General features: G+C 38.2%; 1 protein-coding gene across 1 annotated transcript in view; it reads right to left on the reverse strand.

Annotated features, from left to right (window-relative positions):
• Positions 1-11,896, reverse strand: part of GCKR (glucokinase regulator) — a 678,315-nt gene extending 666,419 nt beyond the window's left edge. The window contains exon 1 of the mRNA XM_044062788.1: positions 11,523-11,896. Coding sequence (XP_043918723.1) covers positions 11,523-11,582 — 60 coding nt within the window. The 5' untranslated portion in view covers positions 11,583-11,896. The remainder of the gene's footprint in view (positions 1-11,522) is intronic.
• Positions 11,897-16,805: the final 4,909 nt, after the last annotated feature.

Genomic DNA, 16,805 nt, shown 5'->3' on the forward strand with positions numbered 1-16,805 from the left:
TATATGCAGACTGCAGAAACAAAAATGTGATGTACTTAGCTGAGTGCACATCCTGCCAAATTTTCAATATTGGGAAGACTAATAGAATGTTGAAACAACATATACTGCAACATATGAGTGACATCAGACTGTGTATGAGAAGTAATGCTTTATATCAGCATATAGAAATGAAGAGCATAAATTTCAGTTTATGGTATTATACATTCAACAAGAGAGTTTGAGGGGAGGGGACATTGTACGCAGCACTAAATTAGCTGAGTTGAGATGGATAGCTGAATTGCAGGCTGACCATAAGCCTGAGTTAAATGCTTGTATGCCTTTAAAATCCCTACTGAAAGGGTGTAGGTTCTGCTATTGACTCTGATTGGTTGTCATTTGTTTAAATAGGGTTGATTTCAACTGTTTTTTACATCTGATGAAGATCTAATGCTCAAAAGCTCTTATCTGTGTTTTAAATAAAGCTTTAACTGGTCTGGTGGCTCCAGTGGGTTTTCTTTTCTACATTATGATTCTACAGATAACGGTAAATCATCATTACCTGACCAAACCAAAGTAAGGAAACCACATTTATAGAGGATCAATCTACAAGGAACTTTAGTCAGAATCACTCAAAGAGAAGTCTGGTATGGCTTGCTTAAAATAACACAGTAGGTTAATGGAGGCTGAGAGAATCAAACCCCGGGCAGCCAAAAGTGAGTCATTCCCAGCTCATAGTTTTAAACATTAACTGTAAAATATCATATCGAGCATTCTAACTTGAAAAAGCAGAACAGCAATCTAACTTCAATGACCTGAAAAGATACTGTACCATACACAAAAGATTCACCTACCACCAAAGTTAAAGGCTGGTGTGCTTAAGATTGCAGGACTGCTCTTTAAGTGAGATTGCTTCATCTTGTGAACAATTGCTTACAGATTGCTACAATTTTTCCCTTAATTGCCATTTGGCCTAAAGCAAGATGACAAAAAGAATACATTATTCATAACAGATTGTAAAAGAGCTGTTTTGGGAGATCATGATATTTGGTATTTTCTTTTTTTGGACAGTGATTCATCACAGCTCTGTGCTGCTTTGCTGCACTGGACATTTTTCTGCATCAGCCTTAGGAGCTGAGAAGACTTCAGACAAATAAAACAGGGCATAGAAAAGGTACAGTTAATGGAATTAATGCAGCAATGCAATGGGAATAAATATGATACAGTAATGTTACAGGCAATGAAATGCAAAGAAAAACCTACCCAGATTATGCTATCACTAATAGGGGAACTGGGGTAGCAAATAAATTCTTATTCAGGCTTTTTCCCAGTGTGCAGAATGATTAGCAGTGGAGTTTTATGGTGTCGAGTTGCCAGCCCAGTGTCCAACCATTCACAGAAGGCACACACACACACACACACCTAGGGCCAATTTAGAGTGTCCACCTACAGCATGTCTTTGGGAGGAAACCAGAGCACCCAGACGAAACCCACAAGACCACAGGGAGGACATACAGACTCCACACAGAAGGGACCCCAGTGGAGAATCAAACCAGAGAACCTCTTGCTGTGAGGTGGCAATGCTAAGCACTGCACCACCGTGGCTGCCTAGAGTAGCAAATTCATTGACAGTGAATATTTCCTTATTACAATATGGAAAGCAAGGCATCCTTTAGATTAATACTGTCACACGTATCACCAAGAAATAAACCCAACTTCTAGATGATCTTTTTTCTGGAAATAATGGTAACAAATATATAGTTTGGTGAAAACAGGCATTTTTAATATAATTTATTCATTTGCTAACAGTGTTAAGAAAACTGGTTGTGATGGACCCTTTTCAACAATGACCTGGGTCACAAAGCAGGGTTAAATGTAATACATATGAGCACTTTAGCGCAACCAGTACACTAGTGTATGTTTTGCATGGTGGAATTAGAATTCCTGAAAAAAAAAACAATGCAGATACAAAGGAGACCATGCAAAGTCCAGAACAAGTATGACCAGAGAACTGGACTGAACCCTGGACCCTGGGGCTACAAGGCAGTGATCTTAGCCACTGAGCTATAAAATCATCTGTTTTAACCACTGAGCTGACATATTCAGGATGCCACAAAGGATTCCTGCTACACCGACCACTGAGATTAAGCCAACATTTTAAATACAGCTTTATTGCAGTGAGTGCTTAAATTGTATCTGATTGAACTAAATGCAGTATTGAATCTGTGTACTGAAAAGTCATTCTGTTTTAATCTTCTTCTGATTTTCTTAACTGACAGGACTATTATGACCATAGGTCAGAGTGAGTTTTTTCTATAAAACAACATTGTATTTTCTACAAAGGCCAACTTGGTTGCTTGTTTGGATTATTTGGTCTATTAACAGCTCCCATATTGTGCCCATTGAAATCCTTGCCTAAAGAGCAGGCTACAGAGATCACCTTGAGCAGACTGGACGGCCACGTGGGAAAATCTGAGAGCTTGGTAACGGGATGCCAGGCATCTCTAAGGTTAGACTGATAGATCATTCTAATACAGGAAGGCCAGCAAATATTGTTGCAGCTAGGGGCTCAGTATCTGTACTCCTAAAATGCTATTGGACACAGTGAGTGATGTCACTTGCTATAGCTTTTCAAAGCCTATACCAGAAAACTATGAAAACTATCGAATTACATTGGATCAAATACCTTTGTTTAGACACTAAACATTTAAGCATATAATAATTTGAAGATAATGTATAACCTTGAAGTTGAAGCATGCACTTTCCAAGGAAGCATTTTAATGAAGCTCACATCTCCTATGTTTAATTTTTCTGTGCAGTTTCTAGACCTTAGGGATCAGCACAGTAAAACATATATGGGCTAACCTATGACATTTATTTATTTAGTTAGTTATTTAGATTGCTTTCCAGGGCAATACACTGATCACAACAGACCATTTGCAGGGACGGTCCAGGAGAAGAAATTCAAAATAAAATACAACAGAACAAATTCACAAAGAGAGTAATCACAGAAAGTAAATAATCCCACAGACAATTGAAACAATATGTAAATATTATTAACAGGGTAGAAAAATAAATGTGACTTAATTTTTGTAGTAAATTTGAGAGGAAAGCAGCAGCTCAGAGCAGGGGATGAAAACAGAAGTGATATAGATGAGGTTAAGTTATTTTCCAGTGGAAAAACACTTACAGTCAGATTGTTTATGGATGTGTCATTTCAGTTGTGTGCTGAAGGTGGGGAAAGAAAAAACTTGTTTTAGGTGAGGAGGGAGGGACTGACAGAGTTTGGGTGCAAGAATGGAGAAGGGATGGTTGGTATAGTGCAGTTTGGCTTGGGGCGCCTGGAGTGAGGGAGTTAATTGGGAGAGGTTGAGAAAATTGCAAGGTGTGGTTTAGTTATGGAGTTTGCTGCAGGTTGTTTGAAGCACCTGGTTAAAGTAGTTTGGAAAGCAGAGACCCGGGGAGTAGCTCACCTCTGTAGGAAATTGGTAGCTATTTGCCTTTGGAGGGAGCAGTGCAGTGGTACTCCAGTGGAGAGGGAGGAATTGGAAATGAACTGGCAGATGTTGTTTTCAAAGTACAGTAGAGACAATGAGTTTTTTTTAGAAGGTGTGGCTATGATGTGGAGTCCATATTCAAGTTGAGCAAGGAGGACTCCTTTGCCTATTGCAGCTCTAGCTGTTGTGGAGAGAAGAGATATTTTCCAGGACCAGATAAAAAAGGAATTGATCTGATTTCTGGTACTTTCAGTGTGGCTTTGGTAGTTAAGTGACTGGTCTAGCCATAAACCTAAGTATTTAAAATAAACAGCTGTCTCTATCGGGGAACTATTGAGATCTGTGATACTGAGAATTTTAGGAGTTTTTTCAGCTGTTGGGAGGTTCAAGAATTTATTTATTTAACATTTGTTAACTGGGAAAATCCGACTTGGAACTAAGCCAATTTCAGCAGAGGCCTGGGGAGAAATGCTCCAGATGCATGTCTTTGTAATGTGGGACAAAACCAGAGCACCCAAAGGAAACCCACATGAACAAAGGGAGGACATGCAGACTCTGCACAGAAGGCACCCCAGCTGAGAACTGAACCGGAGAACCTCTTGCTGTGAGGTGACAATGCTACCGCTGCACCACAGAAACACCTGTTTGCTACAAAATGTTGGAAACAGGTAACAATGTTTGGGGCAACCTCAACTTCTTGGAGGAAGTGAAGGAGCAGAAAGTGATCAATAACATCAAAAGCTTTGGTAAGGTCAGTGATGAGAACTCCTGAAAGGTTTTCGTTATCCATGTTGAGAAGGATCTCAACTGCATGTTGACATAGAAGGCTGTAAGAAAGAAGTTGTCAGGAATAATACAGCTCTTTTTAAAATGTTGGGATGAATCCAGACTACCACCCAAATAAATCTACAGTATTATAAATTGTGAAAGGGAGGGAAAGAAACTCAGCTTTGACAAGCATGGAGGGATGTACCTGAGGCTGAAGGGGTATGGTATAGTGAAGGAGACGAGGGAGAAGAACTGAAATGATGTTAGAAATAAGAGAAGGAGGATGCCCAGTTGGTGAACAGCAAAAAGTACATACATTAAGTGGAACAGTAGATGTGGTTTGAAGCCTTATAAACTTGCACACTGTATATATAGGCAGGCATATATACATTAGATAACAGGAGAAGGTGTCGGGGAAAACTCATAAAATATATGAGATTCATATGGAAAGGGACGAAGGGAGAGATTTGGAAAAGATAGATAAAAGGTAAGAAGGCATTTCTGAGGTCCTTTCTCCAAATTTCAGATGGTATATCATGAATATTTATTTATTATTTTTGTTTTATTTATTTACTATTTATTCACCATGTAAGTGGACTGGTCTATTGACCCTTTTTATCGGTGAACCAAACACAAAGATCAGGAAATGTATCCTGGTCTTTCTAATCAAAATTATTATATACAGAATAAGTACATTTCAAAATTCAGAAAATAATTATTAAGCCTGAAAGCAGATAGGGTTAGCTTATATATATATATATATATATATATATATATATATATATATATATATATATATTTATATATCCACAACCCCTTTTCCCATTTTTGCACATGGGGTTGAGGTGTCGCTTCAATAGTGACAATTATCTACAGCCAAGGTTTACAACGCTAGGTGGCTAGCCCTGCCTCTGTAATTCTTCCACATCACACACTCACACTTATGGCCAATTTAGTGTGTCCAATCCACCTACTGCATATCTTTGGAATATGGGAGGAAACTGGTGTACCTGGAAAAAAAAAACACACGTACATAGGGAGGACATGCAGAGTCCACACAGAAGGCACCTCAGCCAAGAATTAAACCGCAGGTCCTCTTGCTGTGCAGCGACAACACTATCCACTGATGCACACTATGAAATGTATAAAATACAGTGCATTATACATACAATTCATAAATTCCTATATATATGCAAAGTACATGCCTATAAGATGACACAATAAGAGGCTGAGAAAAGTCTGTTAAATATATTTTATTGCTCATGATATGGGTTAGTAAGTTACCTGACCACTGCCATGTTAGCAATTGCAGGTAGATTCAGTAAAGAGATTCTGTTTAAGTGCATCTTTGCAGCTTTTAATGTTTTTTAGATTTTTGATGTCAGTAAGCAGGTGGTTTAAAAATGCAGCTTGGCAATAAGAAATATGGAGGAAGAGAATTTGGAGAGGGTACTCTAAGAAGAAGCGAGAAAAGAAAAGTGCCAATGAGTCGATGACTGGAGAGGAAGGGATATGGATAAAATACTGCAAAATATATAGGAAGATGGATAAGGCCTGCCAAGAAGTAGAATAAGGTTCTGATTGGCATATGGGGGTAGAATCTCAGAACAGGTACAGAGGGCAGTGTCTAAATGGGAATAATTAGGGATAACAACAATAGGAGACTTAAGTAAGGTTTGGATAGATTTTAAACAGTTACAATGGGAATACAGGGTAAGTTAAGGACACTGATTGCTGAAGTACAAAAGGAAGAGAAAGTGGGCAATTGAGAGATCATGAAGGACTTTGGAGAAAAGAAGGAAGAAGTGCCATAGGAAAGTTGAGAAAGTATAAGAAAAGGGAGAATAAGAGACATCTACAAGCAAGTGGGGAGTAGGATGACAAAGTCAGCCATGATTAGGCAAGTGATCCATAGATAAAAGAAGATCAAAATCAGAAGGAGGATTGGCTGTGCAACTGTGGGTGGGAAATGGTGAAAAAATATATATATATATATACATTGGCAATTAATTCATAGATGGCACAGGACATCAACAAGAGTTTTCAAATAGGGGTGGGGTCATATGCCAGAGTGCTGGAAATGTGGCACAGATAATGTAGACCCAGTTCACGTGTTGTTTGCTGGTGGAACAGTTCAACAAATCTGAGAACAGGCAAGAAGGGAACGGAGAAATATTTTTAATAAGACAGTCTTAAATACATGGAAATATTGTGCTTTGGTGATGGATCAAGTATGTGATACATGTCGATCAGAGGACAGGACAAAGCTGCAGCTAACAGCAGGAGTGCTAAAGAAAGTAAGGAGAGGAAATAATGAGTGGTTACACAGGAAGCTGAATCAGGTAAGGCGGAGCTGGATAACAGAAGATGCAGCGATTATAACATACAAATGAAGGTGTGCACAGGAGATACTGGGAGTATAGGGGATGTGAATTAGTGGCAGGAGAAACTAGAGTAGTTTCTGGTTGGGGTACTATTACACTTGAAAGGGTAGTAATGAAATGAAATGAGTCCAACAGAGAGTTTAAGGTAAATAAGATAATGATGAATTTAACATTAAAGAGATGTTATGGGAAGTTTGCCATTCTGAGATTTGTTTAATTATAATATGTCATCAAATGCAGTCTGTAGGGGTGCAGAAGTTATGTGATATACCTAGGGGAAATAAGTGGGACATTACACTATGGGCTGAATATGTATGTTAAAATGTATTGTGTGTAGGGTATTTATTTAAGAAAACAAATATTTTTCATTAATAAATAAACAAAAAGAATAATGAGAAAAAAATCTCCTTAAGCAGATTATATTTGACCCCCACAGACCATGGAATGTAAGGCCCCATTTCTGGATTTCCTAGGTGTTTTCCAAGCAGTACTGCAGACAATCACAAGCTGTAGACAATAAGTAGCAACAGGTACATGACAACATCAAATTAATGTTTCTTTAGTAGCGACAATAAAGATATGAAGGAATATGGACTATTCATTGAAGCAGTATGCCATAGAGTACTTTACTGCGAATGTGTAAGGCTCGGCACATGCAAGGAAATGATCTATAATTATGACTTGTGAAATTAAATAGAATGATGATCATACTTATTTTTTGCTGAGCAGGATGGCATAGGCTAGTTAACATATACAATTCATTCAAAGCTTTAGATTTAAAACATCCCAGATTTTCTGTATATTTCCAGTATATCTTAAAAAGTTTTACTGTCTGATAATACAGTTTTTTATGAGACTAAAGCAACACAAATGCATGTGCACACACACATTCCTGCACATTATTTCTGATTAAAAACAAAAGATGCTAAGAGTTATGACAACAGATTATGACGATTTACTTTTTATGAGATACATACATATGCCTGAAGTGGACCATAGCCTGAACCTCCATGAATTTTGGGACACTGTACCCAGTTTTTCATGGGCATCTAGAATCTCTTGAACAGCCTGGTACAAATTGAGGCAATGCTGACACTGCTGAGGTAGTCAGGAATGATGGACGGCCATAAACTACTGTTCATTGCACATGTCAGTTCCCCTTCCTGCATTAATTGCACAAAATGGTAGAGAGGTGAGAGAACCAATTTTAAAGAACATGAGAATTGTAATACAGAAATACTTTATTATATTTACTTATGTGGATGGACAAATGTCTGGGCTGTTATAGTTCCAGAAATATTTGGAAGGGGTCATGGTAAAATCATCATCTCTTCCTGTTTAGCAAGAAAAGATGAGAAGGAAAAAGTAGCAAGCAAAAAGTTTTGATAGTACTTGTTTAAGAAACTTAAGACATAAGGTTTGTTTCTAGGAAATGCATGGAAAAATCTGAATAAACAGAATTAGGTAAGACAGAAGTCCAGAAAAAAAGGCAAAGTAAGAAGATAAAATTGTGGTCCTGAGGTTGTAGTTCTACTTATAATGAAACGTGAGAGTAGTTGGAATGCTTGAGAAAATTATTGTTGTTCCACATGCTTCCACTATGACTAGACGAAAGGAACTGCACTGAGGATTTGAATCCCTGAACTGCATTCACTGAAAATATCTTTCAAAAAACCACTTTTTAAATTATTTTTGAATGGGGGGACCCCACTGCACTTCCCAGTTTGGGGGCAAGCAACCCACACATCCCAAAGTTATACACACCCCCTCCATGGTCACAGCAATACATCCCCCCTCCATGGTCACAGCAACTCCAAGAAGAGAGACATTTCCCCAAAAAGGGAATCAGTTCCAGCACAAGCCACAACAGTGATTTCCTGTGGAAAAACTCAGATCCTCAGTGAGTTGAAGCTTGGGCAACTGAAGTGTGAGAGTTCAAGCTTCATTAGTCAGTAGGTTACCTATTCTGCACTTATTTTATGATTTGTTTTAAAGAAAAATGGACATATGCTTAATCATGCATTGGCAATAGGAAAAACAAAGAAAGAAACTGAAAGTTGGGTAATTATTTTTTTTAAATAAATTCAAAAATTAAAACTAACAATTTAATGCTTGCATATGTGTCTTTTAAGTTACAAAGGGAGTCAAAAGTAATAAGGGACATTTCAAAAGGCATGTTATTCATCAAAGTAGGATGTATTGTAAGAGTTGCAAAAAATTCAAAAACATACTAGAACCTCCTTAGACACCCTAACCTAAATGAGTGGCTTATTATAACAGATCATTCAATCTAAGGAATGTGGATAACATGTTATTAAATGATCTTCTTAAGAATAATTTTTTTAACAAATCTTGACTGTCTAATGCAGTGCTGTGTTCTTATGATTTACACTGTAAGAGGTCGTATACATTAATCTAAGGTGGTCTACTGGGAGGCTGTGATTTATGAACTGGGGAAGCAGAATGGAATATGTTTATTATGTTTATTTTGTTAATTCAAGTTTGTCCCACTCAACATTTATTTATATTTTTTCAGTTATGCTGTGAGGTGATAAGTGTACTGACATGGAAACAATTAGTCAGGACCCAGAATACACTCCCCTGCTCTTCATAAGCATGTGGCATGAGATGTTTACCGTAGCTACCATGATCTTCTGTAGGTGGGATCTAAGCCAAATGGTTCATCCAAAGAACAGCAGCTCTGGAATTCAGCAAGACGTTATTGCATTTGATTCTCAGCTAGAGCGTCTTCTGTGTGGAGGCATGCGTGAATGGGCATGCCTTCATTGAAGGTTGTGCATCAGGGCTGGTAACTTGGCATGTAAAAATCCACTACCAAACATTAGCGGACCGGAGTTCTGCTGTGGCGACCCCTAACCGGGATAAGCAGAAAGACACAACAACTTATGCAGTCTCAGTCCTGGGATGTCAGTCCTCATTTTTGGGAATACTGAAGAACTCATATTCTTCTTCCTAGCTTTAAAACAAATTTACTGATACTGCTACTTCAGAGCTTGTGCATACACAGAACACAGAAGGGTAAACTGGTGCTGTGAACTGGCTTCATCACAAAAGATTGATTGATTCTTGTTGCAAATGATAAAAAATAATGAATAGAACTGTGGAAAGGACTACTACTTCTAATCAGATCTCTCAAATTTCCCTACTTTGGAAGAACATTCCGATTTTCAGGCCTGATTTAGGATGCCCTACTTTAGAAGGTATGCCAATATTTTCAGGCTTGATTTACTTCTTCACAAACTTCCCCCTCATCACAAGTGATTTTTGGAAACTGTGGAGTACACAGAAATCCACACCACATGATAAACATGCTAGTGCAAATAATTATTTTAAGAAAGATGATGCACATTTTACAGCTCCCTTTTTCTGAAGCAAAAATAAACGACCTTATCTAGTAGACTTTTGTGATAGTTTATTAAAGTCTCCAGATTGTACACGGTCACTTTGTTAATCTGCTTGTATTTTATATTATTTTGTCACTCTGTTTTTTAAATGTGTTTCTAAGTAATATTCAGCATTCCTACTGGAAGCAGGAAGAGCTATCTGCTATTTGGTATTCAAATTTTATGCCAGTTAGATGCACAGATTTTAGTTAGAAGTTCCTATTTTTAATATCTGCAGGTTAAGAAGTATGCTTCTAATGTACCACAGGAATTTATTTTAAAAAATACAATATTCAATGTTATTATTGCTGACAGTACATAGGAACTCAGAGGAAATGCATGACTTACTGACAGTAACATTTGTAAATACTGGTCAGGCCAGTAAAGGTGTGGATGAGAACTCTAGTGAAACAGGGAAATGACATGGAGCATGCAATCTGAATTCCAAAGCATGTGCAAAAACAAAAATAATCCATTTGATATATAAGAATGACTGGGGATACATCTGCAAAAATTCTCACAAAAATAATTTATTTAGTTTTAATTATTTTATTTGATGTAATAGCTGTAGTACTTTTTATACAATGTTTTTTCTCTGTCAGTGCTGCACAGTGGAGTCAAAAAGAAAATATATTTTCATATGCAAGCACTCCTTTAACACTGTGCGGGATGACTTGTTAGAGGTGATATCATGCATTTTACTTTGTAGGGTCTTGGTGCATGATACGGAACTCTATAGTCAACAAATACAGTTTTAAAGAAAAATATGCATGCGCTGTATGAAATGTTTTTGTAACTGATTCACCAAAAAGTTTATGGTAAGACTGTTCATGGCTTATACAATGAAAAGGAAAGTTGCAACTCAGTCAATGCAGTTGACGGTGCCTATTTACCTTTAATGACTTTTTACTAAATAATTTTTCTGTATTTAACAGAATATGGCTCCCCAAAAATGCTGATTAGAGCATGTGTCTTTCCATCTACCCCACAGCATATCACTACAGATCATTCTTATATTATTGAATAAATAGTGCCTTAGCTTAGGACATTGCTGACCGCTGAAAGTCATTTGATGAAGTACTTGACCATACAGACACTGCAACATCATCCTTACTTACTATAATAACATAAACAAATTGGATGATGCAAAATCCCACAAGTGAAAAAGGATATGTATATAAAATTGTCAGAAAATAATTTTGAAAAGATATACATACATACATACACACACACACACACACACACACACACACACACACACACACACACACACACACACACACACACACACACACACACACACACACACACATTCATATATATGATGTTTTGAAGGGCATGCTGGTACTTTTAAGGATTTGACTTTTGTCCATCAGTAGAGTGATATAAAAAGCAAAATTAAATGGTTGAAGAACAGAAAGGGTTTATTTAAATACTAATGTCTTATAAGTGAAGTACCACATAATAAATTCCTTCCAGTAAATGAAACTTACCTCCCATTTTCCAGGTTCAGGAGTTTCAATTACATGCCTGTATTTTCTAGCACCACGCATAGTTTTTGACCTATATGAGAAACACCTATAACAGAACTGAAAGCCACAAAACTATGGTATTCTTTCTATGTGAAAGTTAAGTCCACAGAAGAATCAGTTAATGAAAGTTTAAGTCAGAATGAAATAATTATCATTCCCTCCTTCTTTTTTAAAACTGCTGTAGTCAGAAACTGTTTTCCATGAAGTTATCAAATTCCCATTGTAATGATTAATCAGAACTGTTAATGTTCAAGCGGTCTATTGATGCAAACAAGCTGCTTTGGCTAACATGGACATAACACTATATTTTAACAGAGTTCTCTCTCTTTCTCTTTCTGTTTTTTTTTTTTTTTTTTTTTAACTCAGGTGGGTCATGTCACTCCAAGCATGATCTTTGCTGACGTTCATTTTATTGTGAAAGAAAAACAGAATCCTCTGAATGCTTGAGATGAAAACAGACCTGCTGATAACTGTAACTGTAGGCATGCTGCCAGAGTTGACAGATTTGTTCTGTTTTGTGGCCAAAGCTAGCCAAATGTACTTTAGCACCGAGTCCAAAGTGCTATATTTTTTAACATTGTTCTCTGTTGGCTATGTACATGTTATCCTGCACACATAAGGGCATGAGTGATCAGCAGAAAGCAGTGGGGGAGGGGGTGCTCCATTGTAAGAACTCAACACTTAGACCATGGCATCCTGGTGTGGATGATCTGTCTCCAGAAAATTCAGGCTGGAAGAAGTACAGAAATAGGCAATAAAGACTGAGCATCCCCTAACTAGAAGCCCTTGAAGGAGATAAAGTCAGTTGCCCCATGTACGCTTTGATGGAAAACATGAGCAAAAATGATATCACATAAGTAATCTATTTAAAGACAGAAACACAATACAAAATGGCTGCGCTCTTTAAAAAATAAATTAGTTGTTGTATTTGGCATGGTGTTGAATATGACAGAATCATGGTGTTGAATATGACAGTCAGAAAGACTTTTAAAAGTCCTGTCAATGGATGTACTGCATAGATTCCCAGCAGTATAAACATCACAGACGCATTCATAGCTATATGCAATAGGCACACTGAGAGCCAGTATTAATATCAGGGGTGCTACTAGAAACTTCAGTAAGCGGACCCCAAAAAGTATTTGAGCTACAGCAATACACTGACGTCCAATATAATAATTCATTAGCATTCAGTCTTCATAGGCATTTCCCATCCCAGATTCCCCAAACTTCTTTACTTGTTTACATCATGCCTCTTTCCTTTCCTGCCTCTAATTATTTATTTATTTCTGAACGTCTGTATGCACAAATCTCCTTAGTGAGCTACCTCATATACAATCCACTTAGCCGAAACAGACACTGAATTAAAAATGTCCTGACATTGGAAATGTATATACTTCAACAAGGGTGACATAGAGGCACAGTAAGTGGCTCTTTTGCCTCACTAAGAGAGGTTGCCCATCTAGTTCTCAGCTAGGCTACTTTCTCTGTGGCTCTGCATGTCATGGCTTTGTGTGCACTTTATTCAGGTTCTCTTGCCTTCTTCAACATCCCAAAGACATGTGGTAGGTGGACTGGTGAGCTGTCTGTAGGTGTAAGTGCATGCTTGTGTGTGTGTGTGTGTGTGTGTGTGTGTGTGTGTGTGTGTGTGTGTGTGTGTGTGTGTGTGTGTGTGTGTGTGTGTGTGTGTGTGTGTGTGTGTGTGTGTGTGTGTGTGTGTGTGTGTGTGTGTGTGTGTGTGTGTGTGTGTGTGTGTGTGTGTGATACATGCATGATGGATGAAAGGCATGTCATTTCTATATTTGTCTAGTAAACTCTGCAGATGGTGTTGGCTACTCATGGTTCACTATAGGAGTTGGATGTAACTTGACACCACTGGATGTTTTGATATCCTCTTGGAGTATCCATTCACAATGAGGTACAGAAACATCACCACCATTATCACCCATACATGGTTTAATCAGGTTTGCCTCATCAAACCTTCATTCTACTTACACATACATTCATATTAATTTTAGATGTTCATGCCACCTTACTTTTCTGAATGACCAATGTATCACAACAAGTAGCTATGTACTTAGCTACCCATGTACAAGATATGTTTTACTGATCCATCATTCAGTTCTTTCCCCACGTCTTCTTAATTTAGTAAGTTTCACACAAGCAAGCTTCTCTGTTGAATATGGCACCCATAAACTTGTATTTATTAAATAGCATTGAGCAGTGATCCACATAGATTCAGATTAGGAATACAAACTCTGGAAACAGAAGACTATCATTACACTATGAAAATGGAAAAAGAAGAACATCAAGCACCACACAATATTTGCACTACAATACCAAAAAAGAAAATTAGAAACAATCCACAAAGTATGGTATGTACAGTGAATACAACAGACTTAGCAAAATATGTGAAATATTCTACATTATTATTATTATTATTACTACAAATATTAATTTGGAGCACATTTAAATGTATGACATTCTATACTTGAGAAGATTCTTCCATAAATAGAGTACTTCTATCCAGGGACTCCAATTGTATACATGTGACCTTGCACAGATGAGAAAGAAAAAAAATAAAATATAAAAACAATCTGTAATATTATAAGATCCTCCAAAGCTAGCTATGAAAACAAAACCACCACTGGCATTCTATAGCTATGTCAAGAATCACAGTGGCAACACCCAGCTCTGCTCTGAGTTACAGCACAACGGCACAAAAATTACAGAACCAACTGAGATTGCCAATATCCTGGCAGATAGGTTCAGTGCTAACGTTACCCCCCTCTTACCCCCTAAAGGGCCCAAAACTGTATAGGAAGAATGCAGAGTCCCTGTAATCACAACTATGCAAGTAAAAGATGTACTCTCTAAATCCAAAAACACACCATCCATGGGAATGGACAACATCTCAGGCTGTGTTTTACACGAACTTCAGAATGAACTGTCTCCCCACCTAAGCACCATGTTCAGTCATAGTCTCACATCAGGCTTTGTGCCCACTGAATGGTGCACAGCAACAGTTATCTCACTCCACAAAGGGGGAACCACCACTGATCCTGGGAACTATCGCCCTATTAGCCTGACGAGCCTGGTCTGTATGGCCATGAAACGTATCATCATGGAACTCATAAACAAAGACATTGGTAACCTCCAAACCCTGGACCCCACCCAGTTCAGGTTTGTGAAAGGCAGATCATGCCTCCTGGGCCTGATTTACTTCTTTGAGGCAGTCATCAAAGCTGTAGACAAGGGTAAGGTGGTTCACACAGCCTATCTTGATCTCGCCAAGGCTTTCGACACCATCCCCCATTCTGGAACTATAGCTAAACTCACTAAACTAGGTATAAATCCTTATGTCACAAGATGCGTTGTCAGTTGGCTCACTGACAGAACCCACACTGTAAACGATGCAAACTCCAAATCTGACTTCAAACCAATGACAAGTGGAGTACCACAGGGTTCAGTCCTGGGACCTCTCCTGTTTGGTATCTACTTCTCTGAACTACAGGCTAACACAGAAGGCCTTTGGCTAATGACGTTTGCAGATGACTGCAAACTAGGAGCCATAGTTCAGTCCCCAAATGATGTGGACATCCTACAGAAGGGCCTCACTGAGACAGATGCCTATTTCAGAGGCATGGCCTCAAGTTCAGTGCCAAAAAGTGCATTGTCATCCCCTTTGGTAAAAACTCTGTACCCATTAACTACCACATAGGCGGCAGACTACTTAATGCTGAATGTGTGATAAGTGACCTGGGGACCCAGGTGGACAAGTAGTCTCTCCTTTGATGATCACATCGCCACAGTAGTCAGGAAATCCTTCTACATGGCACACCTCATCACAAAAGGGTACTCATCTGGAAAAAAACATTCATTGTTCCCCTCTACTCAACACTCATTAGACCCATTATAGAGTACAACGCCCCTTTTGGAATGTACCTCACAAGATATCTGCAGCAGCTGTAAAGGACACAGAAGTACCTCACAAAGAGGATTAATGGTCTCAACCAGATGCCCTACATTGACCGTCTCAAAAAACTCCAGCTTTACTCCAAAGCATATTGCCTACTCCGAGGTGATCTCTGCCTAACATATAAAGCTATGTCAAACCCAGAGCTGTTGGAAATGCTACACCTAAATAAATCCCAATCTCTCCAAGCTACATGCTCTAGGGACCTAAACCTTGTCACCACAATAAACCGGACATGCTGGAGGGATATATTCCTGTCCCAGAGACTTCCCATACTCTGGAACAAGCTACCCATCTATGTCAAGCAAAGTTCCTCATTAGCACTCTTCAAGAAAAATCTTGATAAGTGGATGGGAAATAGGAAATACACCCTGGGGATCACTCATGTGGCTCTGCTCAACAGGGGCACAGGAAAATAACTTTCTTGGGTGGCATAAGCCAGGGAACCTTGTTGGCTAGGCTTACTTAGGCCCTTGGGCTGATAGCCTAGTACCTACCTATGAACCTATGAACCCATAACATTTAGATGTGGTGGGGAAAGAGAATTTGGCCTGAAAAGAAGAGTTAAAGTTTACAGCCATGTGAATCCATAACTTAAGATTTTGGAGGAAAAGATGTTGAAATACGTAGATACTTTACAAAGTATATTATCTTGGAAGCATTCCGATTGGACAGCCTTAGATGTTTTTTCCCAGCTTATTTCAAAAATAGGGTAAGTTTTATTACTGTTTATGGATAGGCAGTGATTCAGCAGCAAAAATTATCATTACTGCAGGCAAGATTGTTGCAAGGATTACTAAAATATTAGACATTTGTAGGCATTGGACTAAGGTTGTATTGAAAATGTCAGATAATGAATCTGATGGAGTTATAAAAGAGGAATCCAATGATAAGGTCAGCACATGCTTGATAGGACATAATTTGGCCTTAGTTAATAATTAACAGTGGTATGGTAATGAGGGGCAAAAGTTATGATCTAACATATATTTTTAAATATTACCTGCAGGAAGGTCCTGTTTTCTGTGAAGCTGCAGCAATTTAGGGGAGAGTGAACACAAGCTGACAAACTGTGCAAGTAATACTTCTTTTCAAACTGTTCATAGGTTCATAGTTGTGTACTAGGTTAATGGCCCTGGGGCCTTTACAAGCCTAGCCCACAGAAGTTTATTTCTGGTTTCAAGAAATGAGATATTTTCTCAGTTCAGAAGAATAATTTGCTGAGCTTTTCTTCTGTCACATCTATGTTATGCTTAAAACTTAATATGTGTTCC

Source organism: Protopterus annectens, chromosome 2.part1 (assembly GCF_019279795.1).
Source record: "Protopterus annectens isolate FY-2018-M chromosome 2.part1, PAN1.0, whole genome shotgun sequence".
Lineage (NCBI taxonomy): Eukaryota > Metazoa > Chordata > Ceratodontiformes > Protopteridae > Protopterus > Protopterus annectens.